The sequence below is a fragment of the Charadrius vociferus genome, unplaced genomic scaffold (genome assembly GCF_000708025.1).
Source record: "Charadrius vociferus isolate BGI_N301 unplaced genomic scaffold, ASM70802v2 scaffold1041, whole genome shotgun sequence".
NCBI classification, from domain to species: domain Eukaryota; kingdom Metazoa; phylum Chordata; class Aves; order Charadriiformes; family Charadriidae; genus Charadrius; species Charadrius vociferus.
In genome coordinates, this window is record NW_009646843.1 from 1,110,092 (window position 1) to 1,132,171 (window position 22,080).

The window sequence follows — 22,080 nt, forward strand, 5'->3', positions numbered from 1 at the left end:
TGGACATTCCCCTTTAAAGAAGGTGGACCATACTCTTGAGGTGAATGTCTCCTTGCACTGGCTATAAAGATGGAGTCCATGATCAGGTCATACACAGATGTTGATGGTTAGATGAGACTAATACTGACAAAGAGATTCTGAGGAGTAAGAAAGTGCCTGGGAGCTCTAAGAGGAGGCCAGGCCCTCATCAAAGCAGGGATAGCACTGACATGTGGCAGGAAAATGTTTACCCGCATTGTTTGGTAGAGCAGAATCATTAGAAGTACTGTGTCAGGGAGGAAAAGGGGCAAAAGGGATAAGACATGGCATTAAGACGGAGAAATGTTGCCAAGTGAGTTTATTGAACAAGTGTTTCAGGAGCTAAGGAAACAAGACAAACCGAAGGAAAGTTACTGGGGAGGATCAGCCCATGGGAAGTCACACGCAAGGGAGCTTGTCTTCCTGGGCTGGACTCCAGCGCAGACTTAGCATTCAGCCATACTCATGAGGTTGAGAGTCCTATTGCTTTCCCTGGTGAGAAAAGGAGAGAGAAGGATTAGACACAGAACACACTCAGTGCTGAAGCCCTGTTCCTTACTTCACCGGCCCAAGTGTTGGCTTAGTGTTGACTGGAGATAAAGAACGGTCTCAAAAGCCCAAATACTCCCTTTCATTATTATCATTAAAACAAAGATGAAAGGTTTCACACATTTGATACAATCCAATTCCTTTGGTGAAGTACTTTCCACACGCCCTGATGAGATTGTGGGACAGATTACGTGCTGGTAAAAATTAGTAAAATGTCTTTGAAGTTACCAAACAGGATGCCAGATACAGATCACAGAAACAGGTCCTTCACATCTTCCCTTAAAATGCAAAAAACCCATCTCCTTGCACAAGTCATGGTGCACCAAAAATGTCCAGTGTATGCCCATATCAAAAACGCATTATGAAAACAGCCTGGCATTTGTAGTAGGTACAGGAATGATCATGAAAGGAAAGGTTTTACTCTTGTACGTACAGGTAGGCATTGCAGAAAACACATCTGTTGCCGTATGTTTTGCCATCAGAGCCGCAGTGGGGCAAGTATTCCATGGTGCAGACAGGAGAGATTTCTTGGAAGCCCTTGCAATGCTCCTGCACACAGAAGATAGACATGAGTCTCTCTGCCTGAGCACAAACCGTGGCCCCCCAGCATAAGGAGTGACACCCCACTGTCATTCTTTATGAAACGACTGAAGAAATGAAACTGTAACATCATGGTAACCAACTCAGTTTCCTCCTGGTGGCAGATGTGATCTTGTTCTATTTCTGCTCACTGCCATATCTTTTCCTGCACTGTTACAGAGCAATGGGATGGATGTTGGCTGGTTTATGACCAGTGTGAATTTCCCAAGGGATCTCCGCAGGTCCGCACACCACCACTCCCCCAGTTTGTAACACAGAGCAGAGGACAGTCCCCCACGAGTGTAACAGATACTGTGCCTCACTCTTTGTTCCCGTCCTTTCCCACTCACTTTTGTAATATCCTCTTCACAGCGGCCATTCTTTCTTTTGCCAAGATTGGTCCGATGTTCCCTGGAGGACAGAGAGACCATCATTAGCCACAACCCCCCCACCATTACAAGGTCAGTGCAAGAACAAACCTCACTCCCACGTAGCGCACAGGAGACTTTCAGATAAACTAGCTTAGCATTGCCTGCACAGCACTAACAAGAACATGCCCTTATGGACCAGGCATGGGTCGTTTGGAGTAACGGTCTCCCCAGTTGATGAATACCCCTTTGTGGGGCTCTGGGGTTGAACACCCATGTCAAACACTAACCAGGGCAAGCAGGAAAACAGGGATGGACAGAGAGGACCAGCACAGGGTTTCAGAGAGAGCCCTTGCACATTACTCAGCACTCACACATCCAACCACCACCACTGCGAATCCCTCAAGCAGAAAGACAAGTACTTACAGGTTGTGGGCACACAATGTGCACTCGCTGGCATAAGTGACACCATCGGTACCGCAGACGGGATCGTAGATCATCGTGCAGGCCATCAGCTGTCTGCCATCCTTCAGCGTGGAAGTTCTGTACTGGCTGCAGTCGAGCTGGCGAACAAAGATGGCAAAAGCTCCGGCACAGGCTCTGCTCTGTGCAAGAGCGCCCAGACACAACCCCCCCTGCTTACACCTCTGCCTTTTAGGATCTGCCATACGACAAATTATGGTTATATATTAACTCATTCTTCATGGAGAAGCAGCAATTTCCTTTCATAGCATTATGCTGGAGGAGACTGAATCAAGGCTTCAAGGTAGACATCACTGATTCAACTTTGTATTTATCATGATGCCCCTATACCTTGCTGAACCTACCGGGACATTACCAAACCCAGCTCAAAAATAGCCTGCAAATCAAAATGGCATGATTTATGCACTTCCTGCGAGAGAGCTGACTGTGACCAAGGAGTTTTTCACAGCCCACAAGAATGGAGGGGAGATGTGCTGACAGGCCTTTTGTTGCAACGGGACAGCTCTGGGTGTTGAAATCTGCCAGCAGGAGTGACAGCAGTTGAAGCTGATTTACGCCAGTTGAAGAACTGGCCTTGCGTTTGAGCACTCCCAGTTTCTCCAGTGTGAGCTCTTCCTCCCTGATTTATGTATCTCACCCGGTGTGAGCACAGAGCGTACTCAGGAAACAAAGGAATGACATTTCATAGTTTGTTTGTATAGAAATGAAATACCTGACTCGGGATGTTGACTCTTTCAAACACATGCTAATGAGATGGCTTTGTTCTCCTATTCCCCAGCGAGCGTAAATAGTTTAGAGCTGGCCAAATACAGTTAATCTGGTATTTTTACAAGATTCATTGTTGGTATACATTAGATTACATTGCATTTACAAAAAAAAAACAGAGATGGGTTTGAATCCCCTGGTACATTAGGTATCAGCATTCAAAACACAGGCAATTTTCTAATCTTTGCAGAACATCCTTTTGTAAAATGCAAGCATCCAGAAGGCACCGGATACCCCGGGTCCTCTGCGTCCCCTTCCCATATTGCCAAAACAGACTGCTAAGTTCCTGTGGCAGCTATGATAGACTGCTGTGGGAAAGGGATTTCTTCTTGTAATGCCCTAAATCATTTATGCTACCTGCCTCATAACTCATTCCCCACCTGTCCTCGCCTCTTTCTTTTCCTGACTGCGTGCAGGAAGCGCACAACGTTCCCACTGCCAGGGGGGTGATGTTCACACGCAGAAGGAAGGACAGCACAAGCTGTGACCCTCAGGGGAGGCTACACCACCAACACCAACCAGCGTTCATTCAAGTTATGCAATCAGCACCAGCTCAAGCTCTTGTTTTTCTTTAGGTTTGACTTACTTGGGGAACTTCCTCTATGCACCTTCCATCATGCTTCTTGGCAACACTGGTTCCAAATTCACTGGAAGAGAAAGCAGGGTTAAAAAACGCTCAACAAGTAACTCTGTTGAGCTCTCAGGGGGTGACCTCCAGGGCTTACATGTTATGGGCACACAGCGCACAGTCATTGCTGTAGGTGACACCATCTGTCCCACAGATCTCACGCAGGATGAAGGGGCAGGCTGCGATGGCTTCGCCGGTTTTGGTGTTGCTCAGGTACGTGCTGCAGTCAACCTGGGGAGATAAAATAACAATGCTGGGTCAGCTGCTGGGAGATGGAAGTGCCTCATCTGTAGTCTGCCCACTCCGATCCTCCGATTTTAAAGGCTTCTGCCAGAGGAAAGTCAGAGGGTTTTTTTAAGTTTAGTCTTCCATTAGAAACGAATTAAATAATTGTAGCTGGGTTTGGTATTGTCTGCTAACAGAGGGAAGAAAGGAACAGCTGGCCAAAAAGATGATTTTCCTAGAGTAGTACATTTGCAAGTTTTAAAACAAGCATTTAACCCAAGGAATCTGATTTAGAGCGTTTGACATTAACTCCATCTTGACATAGTTAACTAAATCTGAGATTTTGTTTCAGCTTTTTCAAAACAGCAGCAAGAACTGTTTCACCAGCTCCTGTTGCAAAAATATTTACAATATATAAAATCTAACAGTTTAAATATTTGTGGATAAATAGACAAACACTTATTGGAAGTCAGTCTACACTAGCTAAGCATCACTGGCACTTGACTGCCATTTTGCATAGTTTCCCCAATGCAGTGTCTCTTATTACCTGCATTTCCCACATGGTGCAAGAGCAAATTAAAGTAAAGACAGCGTTTTAACAGTGTGTCTTTACTATAGAAAATACATTGCAGTCCCTCAGGATGCATGAAGTTATTTTTGGTGCTCTAGAGCTGCTCTGCATAAGCAGAATAAATGCGTTGAGATATTATCAGCACGTATTGTTACCATGCAGGATAATAAAGCTATTTTTGTATGCATATCTGGGAGCAGATTTTTCTTGGCTGACCAGAGCACGAGGATTTTTTTAACTTGCCTGTCTAGTGCAATGGAAATCCTAGCACTGAATGAATACACGGACATCTAACACAGCTTTCTGTCTTCCCCTCCTACTGTGCTAAAACGGGCTGCATGGTTCTTAGGCTGCCTCTGATGATTTCTGTTCAGAGATCTGCAGCACTGGGACATTTTGTTTCTGAAGTCCCAGCCCGTTCCCGTTCTCTCTTGCCCTCCTGTACAGCACATTGGCAGCAGCCCCTGTGAGCAGCTAGGGAGAACGGCAGCACCAGCACAAGCCCCGTGCATCACCCCTCCCTGCAGCCGGCAACACGGCGGGTGCACTGAGCCCGGACAGGCTCTTTTGGGGGGCTGGAGAGAGAGTAGATGGTAGTTGTTTTATAGCTAGTTACACTTACAGTGGTACTTTCCTCCTTGCATCTTCCCTCATGGCTTTTCTTAACGTGAGTCCCATATTCTCTGAAAGGGAGAGGTTGGTGTTAGCGTACTCACCAGCTAAGCCCTGCGACACCCAGGTGCCACAGAAAGCAAACCAAACTCATAGCCAATATATATGATAAAGGAGGCATCTCCAGCTTCTCCCAGTCATTAGCAAGCGTAATCCAAAGTGGTAACAGACCTATTAGGTCCCCTCACTGTGTGCTATGCAGCAGCCCCATCCATTCTTTCCTCTGCCCAAATATCACAGCCCCTCATAATATGCCCAGATCGAGAGTTGGCTCTCTCACAGCTCCCTCAGGAGCACAAACAGAGCATTAGGGAGTAAAAATCAAGGTGACAGGGGTTTCAGGAGGTTGAAAGAGAAACAGAAAGAGACATATAGATAAGTTGGTATTAAAAGAAAAGCTGTCTGGAGCACTAACCGTGGCTAGTTACGCCAAAAGAGAGTCCTATGTACAGTACTTACACATTATGGGCACAGATGCCACATTCGTTGTCATAAGTAAATCCGTCTGTGCCACAGACTGGGAGCAGGATCCTTGGACAGCGTACCTGGGCTTTACCACCCTTAATCATTCTTGATGGGTATTGACTGCAATCGATCTACAAAAGCAGGAGTGTCAAACATAGGGAAGTCCTTGTTCTCCGAGAAAAACCCCAATGTAACCTCCTGCCATGTCTTTTATGCTGGGATGCTGAGACAACACTGGTGCTGCATCTCAGTTATCTCAAAACCAGGCTGAGTCAGTTCTGCACGCATCCTCTCGTGCATGGAGGGAACTGCACAGCACTGCATAGTTTGTGAGATGTCACATCACTAGGGTAAGTAACTTGGTCAATCCCAAATACAAGATATGCTAGTAAAGAAAAAAAAAAAAAAAAAGAGAAACATAGTCCCTTTTCATTCTGGAGCATAAACAAAACACCAGTATAGTGAAGGAATTTGGACTTTGCTAACAATGCCTTTGAAGAGCATCCTCAAAGGAAGATCTAAGCCCAAACTGACTGACTTCCACATTTTTGTGTGGCATGTCCTAGACACGAGCTCTGGGACTTCTTGGCTGATACACTCGGATCAAAACCTCTGGTGTGCTCCATATACCAGAATATATCCCCACCCCAAAGGTTGGTGCAGGTATGAATTCATAACAAAAACTCTGTGCCTAGCTCCCATGCAGCCCATCTGCCAGGGCTGTGCAGACAAGGAGAGCCCAGAGGACACCTGCCTCAGGACGGGTGGGATTTGTAGGCATCCTCAACACAAGGGGCTGACAAGACTTAATAGACTTGTGGAGAAAGCCAGGTTTCAGGCCAGCTCACTTTCAGAGTAGATGTACCCTCGGGGAACCTTTCAGTTGATACAGCTAAAGAGGAGAAATATCCCTTATATTGAATACTTACCTCAGAAGTCTCCTGTCTGCATTTTCCATTATGCTTTTTGCCAACATGGGTCCTGTGTTCTCTGGAAGAAAAAAACAATAAAGTTGAGGCATTAAATGCTTAACCTCTTGGTCAGTCACATGCAAAATGAAGCAGACCACAGCTTTAGACTGTGTAAGAGCGTATCAGAACAGCTACCTTACTTTCCTCGTTAACAAGCTCACAGATTTTTCTCAAAACATGCAATTTAAAGCAATATTCTGATTTATTCCTCCCTCTGCTCAGTCACTGCCCAGCCCACAGACTAATCCAAAGAGCTGCCATCTGACTCTTCAAGGTTTCCCCCCGTCAGCACAAGGAAAGTAGCAGAAGGAAACTCAAGGTAAATCCAAAACCAATCTAGTTTGTAAGAGACATGAAGAAATAGGGATAAGCAGAAATGTAAAATGATGGTTCTCAGGGCTGCAAAGCATTGCTGGCTACTTAGGAGGAGTGCTCTACGTATGGCACTTACCCATTGTGGGCACAGATCCCACATTCATTATCATATGTAACGCCATCTGTGCCGCAAACTGGATTCAGGATCCTTGGACAGGATACTAATACATTACCATCTTTAGTGGTTGTTGTTGGGTACTTATCGCAGTTAACCTGTCAAAATAAGGGGAAATAGCTCTGGTGGAGCCCTCGCTATCTGAGAAAAGTTGATGCAGAAACTTTTCATTCTGTATCCCAGCCTCCATTGTTTCTGCAACAGGACAAAGCCCTGACACACTGAAGCTAAATCTTCAATCAGAAATGAACTTTCTGAATATTATCCTAGTTCTTTAGGAATCAAGAAAAAGGACTATCTTGGAGAAGGGATCCTTCAGGCAGAAGAACACGTACAAAATTTTGGGCTTATTCTCATTTAAAAAAGGACCTTGAATTTAGTGGGAAACATTTTTCACCAGCTGGAAATCTGACTAATACTGGTTTGGTTCTTGCTGGTCTTCTCCCCACTTCTCCAGCTCTGTGATTACTTATTACTTCAGATTCCCTGTAGTTAAGCACAGGGCTTGAAAGAATAGAGAAAAAAAATGGTTATCTATCAGTTGGAGAACAGACTTTCTGCATCCCAGAATAGAAGCTTCTCTTCCTGAGGCACCAGACTGTTGACCCTGTACGAATATACAATAAACTATACTCTGGAAATATGTATGCTTAGTTCTCTTATGAGTCTCACTATGTCTGTGAAAGCAACCAGCATGGGAGTTTTGAATCCCTGATGCAAAGGGTGGAAACGCTTGCGATCTCCAGAGAGAAAACTGCCAACCAGCACAACGCTTTGGCCTCCCCTTGGTCACAAAAGCCAGTTTAGTACTTAAGGAAGTGAGTTCTGCGGCACTGGCTCACTGCAGGGTCTCATTTCATATCCATCTCCTTTCTCCTTTGCCGGTTTGGTGCGGTATGCATGGGGTGACCCTCTCTGTGGAGCAGGGAGGATGCAAAATCCACCCTCATTGTGCAGAAAGGCAAAGCACGGACTGGGACCCTCGTAAGCCTTGTCATACGATCCTTTTGCAGTTTCCTAGGGAAATCTGTGGGGTTCTCCACAGAACCACGACAGGGGTTCTCGGGATTCTTTCTATTAACAGCCCTAAGAGATGGATTTTTGACTTCTATTGCACTTACGGTGAGAATCTGCTCGCACTCTCCATCGTGTAATTTGCTAATGTTGGTGTGATGTTCTCTGAAAGAAAGAAATGCTTTGGTTAGGAAGTCTTGAGAATAACTTTTCGCATTACACTCTAGGCACTGGGACAAGACAGCAAGGTCCCACCTGCCTTGTGGGACACCACAACTGCTTGACTTGCCTGAATGTGCCCCACAGATGGTAGCAGCAAATGCACAGTATCTCCGTATCACATGATAATTAAGTGTTAGGAGTAATTAGGTGTTAGAAATGACACTTTGATCTGTTTGTGGCTCTGCTCTAGGTTGTCCTCTGGTTCTTTTGTGTTTCCCCTCATGAGCAGAGACAGAAAATGGGGAAGAAAACAGGCTGGCTGGAGAATTACAAGCAGCCAGCTCCAAAGAGACCTATAGAGACACCTGTCTTAAGAAAGATGGTGTATAGAAGCGCTTCTGAGAGCCTTAACTATCACTAATCACCCAGAAGGATGTTCTATGCACAAGACTTACGCATTATAGGCACAGATCCCACATTCATTGTCATAAGTGAAGGCATCTGAGCCACAGACTGGTTTCAATATCCTTGGGCATGCTACCAGGACATGACCGCCTATTTCAGTTCTTCGGTACCTACTGCAATCAATCTGTAAAAATAGCAGGAATAGGGGAAAAAAAACAAAATACATTTTTGATATAAAGATACAACACCCCTATGTAGTCTGCTTACTCTCCCTCTGCCTTTGAGGACAAATCTAGCATCAAACTATTCCACTATCAAAAGTGGAAGCCAGAGTCAGTTCTGTGGGAATTCTCCCCTACTGAAAAAAAATGGCATAACAAGAGGGACTGTAGTTTGGATTTTGTGAGATCCTTCATAAGATCTTGCTGGAACTACCCAGGCGGTGAGATCCAGCCTTCAGCCAACACAACTTTTTCATTTTATTCCCAATTACATGGGCTAGAAGTCTGAATTAAAAAGCACCAAAACATGGTACCAGACAGCCCATAAAGACCTTCTCAGCTTTGGTTATTATCAGATTTTAATTCCCTTTGAGCTGTGCAGACCAGCTGTGAGTGTTCTGTTTTCCTCTTGTGCGGTGTTTGACATATGCCCTTTTACAGCCAGCTGAAGCCTTCCATGGACTTTGCCTTACCATAATAGATTTTGGCTCGCATTCTCCATCATGTGCCTTCTCCACATTGGCCCTGTGTTCCCTAGAAGAGAGCAGACCTGCGTCAGAGATCGCAGAGAGCAGCATCACCTCAAGGCTGGCAGTGTCAGCACCCAGCTGCTGACTCACACGCTCCTCTGCCCAGTCCATCTTTGGAGGATGAAGCTGCCACCCTTACCTGGAGCCCATTGCCCTCAGCTGCTGCTGGGTTTCCAGCAACACTCACCTGTTGTGGAGGCAGATCCCACAGTCATTGCTGTAGGTGTTGCCATCGGTGCCGCACACTGGCTTCAGGTTCCTCGGGCAAGCTACCCAGACCGTCCCATCCTTGCCGATGCCGCTGGAATACTGGCTGCAATCAACCTGTGAAAGCAGCACAGGATCAGACCCACCCTTGGCTCCCTCGTGGGAAGAAACCCCCCATGCAGCCTCCCCCCCCCGCAGCCACAGCGGCTGCAGCTCCTGCCGGGAGGTAAATCGGAGGTATTATTTTGAATCTGCTCAGGCAGTCAGGAGGAGTGAATCTTCTCTACAGAAGTTTCTGATTATGCTTTCCTGCCGGGGTCCGGGGGAGGCACGGCACAGAGGAAGGATTGCTGTGGGTGAGACAGTGCCTAATGAAGGCAGCTGGTAATTGGGAGCCCGGCTGTACACCAGAGCCCCTCAGCTCAAAATCTGATCGTTTCAAATCGTGCTGCAGTCTCTGGCGAGTTACAGGAGTCTTGTAACTGCGTGGGAAGAACCTGCAGACAAATCCATCACACAGACCCAGCTGTTTTCCTCTCTATGATATAGGTATAGAAAACCTATGCAAAGAACACAGCTCTGCAGGTCTTAGTGTATAGAAAAAATTATCAGAATCGCAGTCTTTGATGCTTTCAAGCATACCGTCTTAAGACAGTATTCCTCACGAGGAGGTAACCTACTGCCTTTGGCTTAGAGTAACTAAGTTATGTCTAAAAGTTAATATAATAGGATTATAAAATGACTTCTCGCTTTCTTCATTTTATTTAATGAACTCGAAGTATTGTAAAAAATGGGGGATCTTTTACTTTTTCATGAAATTGGCAATATCATTCAATCATGCACTGGAAAATATTATTTGAACAGCCAAGCTTTCATTGGATTTAATCTGCCTGCTCATCAGGTAATTACATACTGTTTCTACTTTACCAGAAACCCAGAATAGAATAGAATAAATAGATCTGTAGCTCACCTCAACTCCAAAGGCAACACCTGAAAGAAAAAAATGGAGACAGAGAAGAAAAAAAAAAGAGATCAAGCTATTGATATGCAGAGAAGACATATGTAAATCTTTTCCTGAAACTATTAAATTCAGTGACTCTTGTTGACTAGTTTATTTGCGTTAGAAAAATATGGAATTTTACATTAGGCCAGTAAATGGTCATAGGATGTATAAATAGTTACTAAATAAAGTTTCATTGCACTTTTGAGGGGAGATAAAACAGGGAAGAGCATGTATATTAATCCATCCCTAAGATGTTACAGGGAAGGGATACAGGTACTTTCAATTCGTCACTCTGGGATTCTAACCTCTTCTAAGAGACTTTATATTTGACTTTCAAAAGTTTGGACATGCGCATTTAAGATGGCTGTCGACCACTGGCACTGTCCATCTCCAAACACATCCTTTTCAGTTACCAGGAACAGCACAGTAAACTTACAGAGCAATACTAGAGGTTAAAGTTTGCATTTATGTTGCTCACATGGGCAATGATGCTATTGCTAACAGTTTTACTTTGCCCTTATGCACAGTACTGCCATGTACAAGCTCCTGCTCCTTCAGCAATTTGCTCCTACAAACCAAGAAGATGAAAACGGTCACCTGTACAAGGTTTGCTGAAACCTCAGTCTTGAAGTCTAATTTTTTGCTACGCTCTTTCAGGAAGAATATTTCTTCATGGAATAAGGCTCTCCGCCACATTACAAAACCTAAATACTTTTACTGAAATTAAAATTCAGCTTTGATTCAGGTAGATCGATCTCTGCAGTATCCCAGGAAATACTCACCTAAGCAGCAGCAAAGGGCTAGAGCCGCCTTCACGAAAACCCCTGTCATCTTCATGGCAGACAGAGGCACGGCTCCAGTGCAGCCTGCTAGCTCTCTGTGTGGGAGAGGACGATTGCAGGTAGAAGCAGGAATATATAGCGCGCCACGATGTCAAGTGGTCCCACCTTATTCGGTAATGCTCCAAGTCTGTCATCAACATCCAAAGCCAAAAATGTATTTACCCAGCTCTAAATTTCTAGCTAATGATTGACACAGGCACGTATGCCAGGAAGGGGCCTTTTGTGTGGCTGGAGGGGAGCGGGGAGCATGCCAAGCCCCTCTCCTCCTGGACGGATCTGTCCCAGCCCTAGGTTGCCCCTCGCTCGGCTGCAGCACGTTGCAGACTCACATCTACCCTGCCACTGTCTAAAGGCAATTAGGTCTTTCTCTTCCTCTATAGTTTTTCGATTGAGCTGCCAGCTGATAGCCAAAACCCTCATTATTTAACCTCTGAGCATGATTTTGTACTCTTCACTGCTGTATTTCATCCCAGTTTGAGCCCAGGCAATTTGAGCCCAGAAGGTCACCCTGTGCTCTGCAGGAGATATCCTGCTCTTCTCCCATGTTAAAAAACTCAGCAGTGCTCTGCTCCACGTGCCAATTTTTTCTGTACTACAGCAAGGAGCAAAAATATTAAGTTTCGTCCTAAAATCCCTCTTTTTGGCTGTTCACTGATAACTCCCGTGGTACACTCTGCTCACCTGTTACCACCTGCCCCATGGCCAGTTCCTGACCCACCTCACCAAGCCTAAGTGACACCATCCCGCAGGGCAAGAGGCCAAATGCTTTTGATGTCTGTATAGACTAGATGTACTCTATTTCCTTTATCTAGGACGTCAGCCAACATTGCAAAGATTGACATTAGCCCACGCATGGCTTCCTTCCTGAAAAATCACTGTGTACATTACCCCTTTACGCTTTATATCTTTAGTTTTCTTCAAATTTCTCCTGGAGGTTTACCCACTATTAAGGTAACAGAACTTGGATTGGTCCTGAACACTTCTTTTGTTCTTTATTTAAGGAGATTTTGGGCAATTCTTTGGATTGGTCTCAATCGGGAACCTAAATTCTCCAAATTTCTCACTAACTTTTAATCTTTCAAATTCTGTACTTGGTAATCAAAATCCTTACTTGCAGATCTATTTTTGACATAATTTAAACAGAGTGAGCTTGTGTTGAATCATCCCAGTTTTATTTTCTGAGAAGGACATCTCCAACATCTTTCTCACTTGAACAGCAAATCCACAATAACACAATTTTGGGGATTACCTAATGGAAAATTCTATTTGCTTTCATATCCAGAAGCTCTGTTAATATTACTAGTTTACAGCATGCATCTGCAAAGCTAAAGTCTCCCCAAATGCCAGCATTTCCAGCTACATTAATCTCTAGTGACACAAGAGATATCTCTATTCATATATCTCGTTTTCATTCCTTCCCCTTGATATTCAACTCAGATGTCCCCTGCCCTGTCCCTTATCTCCGTTCCTCCAAGTGTCAAGGACTCCAGACCTTTGAACCAACGCAGGCCTCAACTACAAGGACCTCTGTTCCTCCTGATTACAATATCCATTTCTCAGGGCTTATTCCAGCCAAGACTATCATCAATTAATACTTCCTGGCAGAGGAAAACGTATCTTGACAACTTAATTGCCAGACTCTGTAAAAGCTGTCACGGTCAAGCAAATTCCTGCCAATGTCCACAGAGATGACACCTGAACCTTATCGGAAAGGAGATATTATTTGCAAACCAAATCTGCAGTTAAAGTAGATTGACTCAGCATGTTCTGTCAAGATCACAGCAATTCTCTTCCAACTAAGTTATTAAATTTGGGGAATAGTTTACAATAGGAGACAGATTAAAAGAACAGAACAGCAAACACTTGTCAAGGATCTAGAGAAGGAACAGGGATCTAGGACACATCACCACAGCTATAGCACATGTCTGCAGTCCCTCGCGTCAGCCAAGGCACGTAGTGCTCAGCTTTGGTCTCCTGCCCTATGCGCAAGGAAGATCCGTGCTGTAACCCTACAAGCGAGCCGTCTGCTTCACAGAGAGCGATTCAGCAAAGCTTTTTCCAGCAGCCATTTGTCTGTCAGGACAGAGCCTTTCAGGATCAGAGCAGAAGGTGCAGCACATCTCACCCAGGCTGGACAGGGAAACCTTTGGTTCTCCCCATATGTTTACACCCTTGTGTTTGCGCAACCCCCAATTGCAGTCACACTGTGTTGATGTCTACTTGTTTATTCTCTCTTTACCAGATATGCCAGGAAAGGGAGGCCCTGCAAAGCCCACCTGGATGAGCAGCCCTGGACATGGGAACTCTGCTCCTTTCCTTCTGCAGGTTACCTCTGGTTCCCAGCTGTGAATCATCTGTCACCATTTCTGCAGAATTTCACAGGCACAGGCCAAGAAAAGAAGCAAACCCCTTGAGGCCAGAAGGCAGTAAAGCCAACTTTATCATATTTTTCAGAAATACAAGCAGAAATTGCTTCCCATCCACAAACGAAGCGTGCAGTTGTTACTACACCTAACACTAAACTCTTTCTTTTGGGACCTTCAACATCAAGGCAAATTGTAAGTTCTCATCTGGATTTACAATTTGCAAGTAGTTGCGTTTACCTGTTACTATTTTCAGTGAACAACTTGAGTGGAGATGCTCATACCTTCATGCAGGGGAAAGTGTTGAAAGTTCCTGTGTTGCAGTCCCGGTGGGAAGGCTGGGCAGCAGAAGGGCTCCTGCAGCAGACTGGAGCAGGGAGATCCCAAGGAAATGGCCAGGACAAGAGCTCCCTGTAGTAGGGAGGCCCTCACAGGAAAGGACAGATGTGCTAACAGATGCCAAACGGGAGCCCTAAAGAGAGAAGCTCATTCACCAGTCCCCAGGATAAAAGCAGATGCGCCGTGGAGCAGAAGTTGTGATCATCAAGACAAACAATGCTGAAACACCCCAGGTACCCATACGCAGCAGTTGCTTGGTGGGATTGAGCATCCCAGGGATGCAGGAAAAGCCAGAAGAGAGAGCTCTGCAGCAGTCCCATAGGGGCTTCACTGCACAAATGGCATCAGGCTTTCCACATCATGACTCGCTCAGTTCTTGAAGAAGCAAACGCCCCTGCACTGGAGGATTTCTGGCAGTGTCGGCTGTGGCAGACTGCGAGAGGTGCCCTGGCTGGAGCACACCACGCTGCCATGCATGAACTCTCCCTCCATGGTGGCTGCAAGAGCAGCTGCGAGGTGCTGGGCAGAGCTACCAGGCTCCAAACGGACAGACTGCAGAGGATTGAGAAACATTACGGTGAGTTCAAGGTCTGATGAGTCGTCTGCCAGAATCCACAGTCCTCGCTACATACCAAGAGCAGCATTTGCACACCCTGAAGAATTACATAAGTACCTGACACCTTTTATGAAAAAAAAAAAGGCAAGAGATTCAAGGCCCCTGCAGAGAGTAGTTTAGCTCAAAACCCAACCATGTTGGGAGGCCCAGAGACCGAAGCTGCTGATTCATAATGTCAGTTCTGCAAAACCTCAGAAACTGCTGTGAACCACACGGGGTCTGTGGATCTTGGCAAGAGACATCCTTAATAAAGTGTAATTTACAGCGGAACGAAGACTCCCCAGAGTGCTGGTACCTTTCCAGGTTTGTAGAGGACTTTTAGCCTCGTTACTGTGTTAGAGGGCAACAAAAAGGGTAACCAAGAGCAAACGTAAAAGAAAGGGTAATAAATCCCCAATACCTCTCGAGCCTTTGCCTCCTTCTCCCCAAGAACCTGATAGAAATAACACGTGGCATCAGTCACGCGTACTCAGCCGGTGCTCCACCACACGCAGCGCTGCTCAGGACAGACATGATCAGTGAGCCCTTGGAGCGATCTGCAAAAGGGGGTGGAAAGCAAGAAAGGACTGACCAGGCAGGCTGCCGAGAGCAGAAAGGAGCTAGCATTCCTACCTCTAGTAGGGTTGTTAATGAGGGCACAAGTAGTTTTAGCAAGTCACTGTCCTGCACCTTCTCAACAGACAGGTTCGGAATCTGTTTAACGATCCCTTATTGCCAGCTGCAATTTTTGTGGATGATGATTTCTCCTGGCAGCAGGAGAAATTCAGAAGGTGCTCAAATACTGACAGAAGAGGCTACTGGGGCACTGCCTTCATCAGCTCATTGCTTTTGGAGCACAGTTAACGCAGGTTTTATGGGTGATTATTTCAAAACCTAAATACTTAAAATCACTACAAATCATAATAGCTTTCAAGTGCACTGATTTCCATTTGCAAGAATTTATTTTAAGCCACAAATTGTGCACTGCTTTTATGAAATCATGTAGATGTCCCTGCACATGATTTTAGCTGGAATCAGTGAGCAGACATCATCAGAGAACACTTTTACTGTCTGATATTCATCATGCTCAGGCTGCATAAATAACATTTAAAATTTACTTGTTTCATCACAGCTCAAAGGCAGACAAAATTTGCATCCCCCAAAACAGCTAACCAGGACAAAACTGGCAACTTCCGCCCTGCATGACTGTACTCGGTGAGGGGATTTTCTATGTAGAAATAGGCAGTAATAATTTATTTCTGAATCATAGCGTTTGCTCACATTAAAAATCAGCATAAAAAAATATTAACAACTACTTATGTCAGAGCCTGCTGATAATAAAATCAAATTTTAATATTATCAGCAGAAATAAAATGTGATGCGTGCGTAAGCATTTTGAGAGTTTAAAATCAATTCTCGTTAACTGCAGTAGGAAAAAAGGATTTGATAACTTAATTGAAAAAAAAAAAAATTCTATGTCTTTGGTGGGAGTGAATTGGTATTAGGTAAAATACTGCCAAAATCTGAAAGAAAGTCACTCCAGCCTTATCTGCAACAGAAAGTGTTTACAGATCAGGTCACAGCTAAAATGGACTCAAACACTGTGTGTGTTCGGAGTGAATTGGTATTAGGTAAAATACTGCCAAAATCTGAAAGAAAGTCACTCCAGCCTTATCTGCAACAGAAAGTGTTTACAGATCAGGTCACAGCTAAAATGGACTCAAACACTGTGTGTGTTCACTCAAGGTCTTCTGGAAATGTCCTGCAATAAAGTTTATGCAAATAAAGAATGTATTTGCTTTAAGTAATGGCTATAAAAGAAAGTACAGGAAGTGCGTGCAAACTGCCAGCAGATTTCTGTTAACCCACCATCATTGCCTCCTGCTTTGCAAATCCCACCCCATTCTCAGATACGTTGCCCCCAAAGAGCCGGGGGAGCCCTTAGCTCAAAGACCTGGCTTCATCTTAAAATAGTTTCAGACTGTAAATGAATTAGAACTGTCTGTAAATCAGTTACATCTCAAAACAACAATACTTTTCCTTAAATAGCTTAAGCCATTCAACACCATGGAACTTCTCACCTCTCCATCTCCCCCAGCACAAGGACCTTGAAGGAAGGACACCTCCCTGCAGGAGATGGCTCCCGAGATGGGCACTGCCTGAGCCCTTGTGCCCACAGGGCCTTGTTTGGGGAAGGAAGTTCAGGCCAAGGCAGAAGGGTAACCCAGAAGCACATGGTGAAGGGTCCATGAGCCATCAAGCTGGCTGAGCTTTCTCCTTGGCCAGCACTGCTTCAAGGGTGCCATCAGTGCTTCTACCCTCTCCGAGGAAGAAATGCTCTTGGCCAAATTCACACCTCCAGATCCCAGAGACCTTCCCGCCTGTGCCTCCAGCTTCAGTGGGGCAGGCCTCAGCACACCATCTAACATGACTGGTCAAGGTGTATCTGCTTCCCCACAGCCGCTCAAAGTGGTCTGGATTTCCCAGTGCCTCAGATGAGACAGCTGGAAAAGGACACTTACTGCAACAGCTAAACTGCCAGCCCAATACATTGGGTGCTTTAAAACCAATTTTCCTCTGGAGGTTTCCAAATGTAAACCAATTAAATCTCAAAACAACCCTCTGAGGTAGGTAGTGTATCTTTTAATGTCCATTTTACAAAGAAGAGAAAAGGGCTGAAGGAGTGGTGAAGTTATTGACCCACAACGAGTCAGAGAGAACCTGATCCCTGGTCCCTCCTCACAAAACCCTGGACCACACTGTTCCTCCTTGGGTCCAACATCTTCACCGGGTATTTACAGCAGCTGGTGCACCCCAGGGGCCTCTGCGCTTGCTTATTGCCTAAGGGGCACACGGTGTAAAGCCGGCATGGGGGCTTCTTTCTCCCTCCCGCAAGGCTTAGTGAAGAAAAGTGACATGAAGCTGATGAGTTATCTTTATTGTAGAAGCACGCTAAGACACAGCGAGGCAGCAGAGACCACAACGGCACGCATGGGGCAGACCTGGGAAGACACCGCTGGGTCCCCACAGCCCTTCGCCCTCCACCTGAGCAAGGACGGGCCCCGTTTGCTGCAGAAGGGGATGAAGGCAGCTCTGGCAGTCCTGGGGACTCGGCAGCTCCCCGATGCTCGACATCAGCTTTTCCTTTACTTGCCCTAGGGAGACAGAGGGAAACAGTTTATTACTATAGTCCCAGAAGGGCCTGAAAGGACCGTGAGGAAACCTCAAAGCCATGATGCTCCCATGATCCGCAAGGGGGGTCTGGGCCACTCCCGCCCCTCTGTGATGGGGAACAGCAGCATGCTGCTCTGCCAGCATCCTCCCTGCTCCGCAGGGACAGCTTGGCTGAAAAACCAGAGCCAGGGGAAAAGGAATGGGCAAAGCCCACCACCACAGGCACTAGAAAGTCAGCACGTTCCCTTGGGCTCAGCCCCTCCAGTCCCTGGCTGCAGTAAGAGAGAAAAGCACCTGCAGAGCCCTTTGCCCTGCAGCCCATCCAGGCAAGGTTGGACACTCCAACCCTTGTGAAACACAACCTCCAGAGGACAGGCTGGCCAAGAGGGGGTAAACCACTGCCCCTCGCTGTACCTTTGGTCACAGCTGATCTCTGGTGTTTGCTGGCACTCTGAGCTCCATTACTTCTGGAAAGAAAGAGCAAAAAAATAAGACCATCCCCAAGCACGGCCGCTGCTGTGTGACACTTGCAGAGTGTTAGTGTCGGTGTGATAGCCCCTCCAGCCAGGTCAGTGGCCGCACGAAACAACTGCGGCAGAGCCTGGCACCAGAGCAGGCAGGTTGAATTGCTGCCAGCCTAGGAAAACAGGACCAATTTCAGCATGAAGCTAGGTGCTTTCCACACCTACTACCTAACTGGGAAAGATCCTGATTTTTTTCTTCTTTTTCCTCCTTCTACCACCTCAAAAAGAAACACGATCAAATAGAGACCACTGTAAGAAAAACGAGACTGACCCATTGCAAACCTGGGACTTATCTGTTTGTTAAGAAACAGATTAAAAAAAAAAAAAAGATAAACTGGATATATCCTTTTTTTCCCCCCGACCTATTGGCTAACGTGGGCAGACTGGTGACTATCACATGGGGAATTCGTGAAAAAACCTTTGAACAAGTAAAGGAACTGCAAGACATGCAGCATTAAAAATGAAACATACTAGAAAGACCCGCAATAAATTCACCCATATGACATGGCACTGCAGGACCTAGTGGCCAACTAGCTTACCAAAAAAAGATATCTAAACCCAGGACTCAGACCTGTGTTCATCCACAGTAAAGCAGCACGGGATCAAAGGAATTTGGTTATGGCACAGACCTCCCAGGAAAGGCGGTGAGCCCAGACACCGGCCAGCCCGAGGCCTTGGGACAGGCTCTCTCTGCAGCAAGCCTTTATACCACAGTAGTGCACAAATACAGCCTTTAGCATCAGACCTCTCTCAAACCACACTGGTCCCCATCCCTTCCTGATGGCAATCTGGCCATCGGGAAATTTGGCAGGGAAATTTGCAAGAAACACATGGAAATCCAGCAGGAGCTTCGCAGGCAGGAGTGGATGTAGACACTGAGCTGCAAAGGGATGAGCTTGGACACACATTTTGTCAGGCAACCCAGCACCCTCCATGGATAATTTCAAAATACAACTCAAAGAAATATTACATTTTTGGGTAACAATTTCTTATCTCTCTCTAAAGCTTAAAGAGAGGCCTTTGCATTTTTGTTCTGCACACCGCAATGTCTAAAACCATTTCTGACGCCAAAAGCACTGCTGGAGCTGGTTTCCTCCGGTTTTAGTAGCATATATTGAGTGCCTCCATCTTCAGTAAAAGAAGAATTCATTATACTGCAAGTGACCATGAATTTCAGTGCCGAAAATAATATTGCTCTGTACATTGTTCATAAGCTTCCAACTGAGAAATAGGGAAAGTATTTGATGGACTCAAAAGGTTTTCCAAGGAAATGGGCTCCCATAAATTTCCAATCCGATTCTTCAGGTGACTCAATACATATAAATAAAGAATAAATCATTATGCGTGAGGGCTCATGTTTGGCTTTTTTTTTTCCCCAAGGAAAAAGCTTATCACTTTCCCTTTTAACTGCACCCAACTCTTCTTGGAATATTTAGCATAGCTACAAGCTGTCTGACTTTCAGTAAATGGTGTATTCCTCTAATTGCAAAAGCTTGAGAGCTGTAACAGAAGAGTAAGGAATTCCAGACCAGACACAGTTTTGTGGGAATCCTCTCTATTTTTCAGTTGCCATGGTATACCCAGTCCCATCTGTCTTGGGCAGTGTGAGCACAGTCATCAACAGGCTTGCGTAGTGCCTAGTCTCCCTGTGCTCCCAGAACACACGAGCCAACAGTGGCTTTGTCACAATGAAGGTGAAGACATGAAGGTCTCCAGTATGATCACAGGCAAAATTATTTCTCTCTGCACTATAATTTCTTCAACTTTAAACAAAGTTCATAGCACTTTGCTGCTTTACAGAAGAGGAGAAGAGGAGATTTAATGGTTTGGGGATCTGCTGGCATCCTGGCACTGAGCAGAGGAAAGCATGACATGATGCTATGGCTCGACAGTTATCCCACAGGAAAGCTCTTCATTGCCTACAAACACACCGATACCAAATTCATATTCAGAAGCCAAAGGTCCCATCTAAAACTTTACAGAACTCCCCTGTTTGGCTGGTTCAAGATTTTGATTCTCTCCAGGTCTGGAAAGCGGGAACAAATCTCAGTATTTCCCTGGGAATGAGTATTCAGTTCCTCAAGAGTTCATGCCAGTGCAGAGGACAGTCCTCCCCGGGTGTTACAGGGCATTCCACACACTCAGGAGACACGAACGCAGACCCTGGCTGCAAGTCAAAATACTGGAGACTGCCAAGCTACCACTGGTGGAAAGACAAAGCACAACTGAGAAATAAACAACTCATCTGCTACATAGAATCACACAAGATGTCAAGGCTCAAGACCTTTCCCAAGAGTATGCCACTTAGTGAATAATTTTCATTTCCCAGCTGTCTCTCTGGATGTTATTTGGGCAATGAGCCCTTTATGGTTGATGCAGTTCTAGTCTTTCTGGCCTCACCAAAGTTCCCGGAGGAAAGCCAGATGTTTCCCCAGACATGTCACTCTCCTACCCTACAGGCTAGGTAAAACAGGGAGACTATGCCCATTGTATACATTAAATCCAAGTCTGAACCTGTATTTAAACATCTGGACCATTAGCACCCCACTCCTGGGGCTCTGTCTGATGCTCCCACCACAGATGCGGGGGCCAGGCTGGCTCCCCAGCTTGGAGTGAGAAATGGGATGCTACACACAGCCAAGAGGCGCTTTGGGTGGTCATTTTCTCCACCTCTCAGCGACACCCCACTCCAGGGCCAAAAAAAAAAAAAAAAAATAAATAAAAAGAGGAGATCTGGGGCTCCAACACCCCTCTTTCCTCCCTGCTTGCAGTACAACTGAGCCCTCCTAACCTGCAGGACTCCCCAAGGTGATGCTAACAGTACTGGAGCACTCTACACGAGGCTGAAGAGCAGCCACAGAGCATGGCTTTAATTAACCCATTTGATCAGTTAACTTGTTCTTTCAATTGACCTGTTAGTTAACCTGCCTGCAGGGTCAAGGTGTTGACCCCCAGCTATCCCTGCAGGGCAAGCTGATGACTGAGCACCGAGTACTTCTCATTTTTCACTCTCCATTGTGACTGCCCAGATCAGACCCTCACAAGCTGAGACGGTGCTGGCAGGGGAGTTTCACAAGGGGAATGGAAAAGATTGATGTTTCCCCAGCCCAGCCGTGGTGTGCCGCTTACCACTTCAGGGGCAGGCTTTCGGCATTCACCTCGATAGTTTACCGTGATGTAGTCTGAAGCTCTCCTGCAAAAGGAGGACAAGACATTGCTTATTATTCACTTGCAATGCCACAGCTCTCTGCCATCGGCATGACAGTCCTCTGTGGACTCCTTAATACTTTGAAGCTACTTCCAATAAGATGGCATTTATTACTCCCCAAACAATCTTACAATCGGGCAGAAAGGGAATAGGGACTCTGGAAACTTGTGTATCTTAATTAGCTGTCATCAGATTAATCTCAGGCATTTTGATCTATGTTTGCTTAACAGCAAGGCACCAAGGACACACTTGATAGTGAGTCATGATGTATCAAAACAAACACTGTGCTGCAAAAGACACTCGGGAATGGTGGATGGCCCTGTATTACTGAAATCTCTCCGCCTACTCACATGGCAGCTGAACACAAGTCACATTCATTTTTGTATGTTTTCCCATCAGTGCCACAGACTGGTTGTGAGGATTTGCTGCAGAAAATCCTTCCACCCTTTACCCCGTGCAGAATTCGATCACAGTCCAGCTGAAGAGAGAAAGAAATCACATTTGGTGCTGGTTCACTTGCAAGACCCTCTTTTACGTGACTTAAAAGCGCTTACAAACCAAGCCTTGCTGTGGGGGCCCTCTGCCCTGCAGCATGTCCACTGCTCCTCCAGCAAGGCCAGGCTTGTAAAGAAGTAGTGTCGCTTGTTGGACTGGTTTCTGGGGGCAGAGCCCTCCCTGCCCCACTGCCTGGCACAGACCCACTCGTCTG

At 45.8% G+C, this 22,080-nt stretch overlaps 1 protein-coding gene across 1 annotated transcript; it reads right to left on the minus strand.

The window, feature by feature from the left end:
* Window positions 1-464: 464 nt before the first annotated feature.
* Window positions 465-11,243, minus strand: SPINK5 (serine peptidase inhibitor, Kazal type 5). Its single transcript, XM_009893238.1, has 16 exons — window positions 11,109-11,243; window positions 10,294-10,313; window positions 9,304-9,440; window positions 9,060-9,120; window positions 8,416-8,549; window positions 7,906-7,963; window positions 6,746-6,882; window positions 6,253-6,313; window positions 5,318-5,454; window positions 4,809-4,869; window positions 3,488-3,621; window positions 3,349-3,409; window positions 1,941-2,077; window positions 1,497-1,557; window positions 1,001-1,116; window positions 465-510 (listed from the first exon to the last, which is right to left on the minus strand). Exons 1-16 carry the CDS (start codon window positions 11,161-11,163, stop codon window positions 465-467), a joined length of 1,416 nt encoding a protein of 471 aa, XP_009891540.1. The 5' UTR covers window positions 11,164-11,243.
* Between the last annotated feature and the right edge of the window lie 10,837 nt (window positions 11,244-22,080).

Excerpts from the sequence above, each read along its gene's own strand:
- SPINK5 (XM_009893238.1), bottom strand. The coding sequence starts at position 11,163 with ATGAAGATGACAGGGGTTTTCGTGAAGGCGGCTCTAGCCCTTTGCTGC. Across the intron at positions 7,964-8,415 it reads GGGATCTGTGCCTATAATGC|AGAACATCACACCAACATTA; the intron begins GTAAGTCTTGTG and ends TCTTTCTTTCAG. Across the intron at positions 5,455-6,252 it reads GCAGACAGGAGACTTCTGAG|ATCGATTGCAGTCAATACCC; the intron begins GTAAGTATTCAA and ends CTGCTTTTGTAG.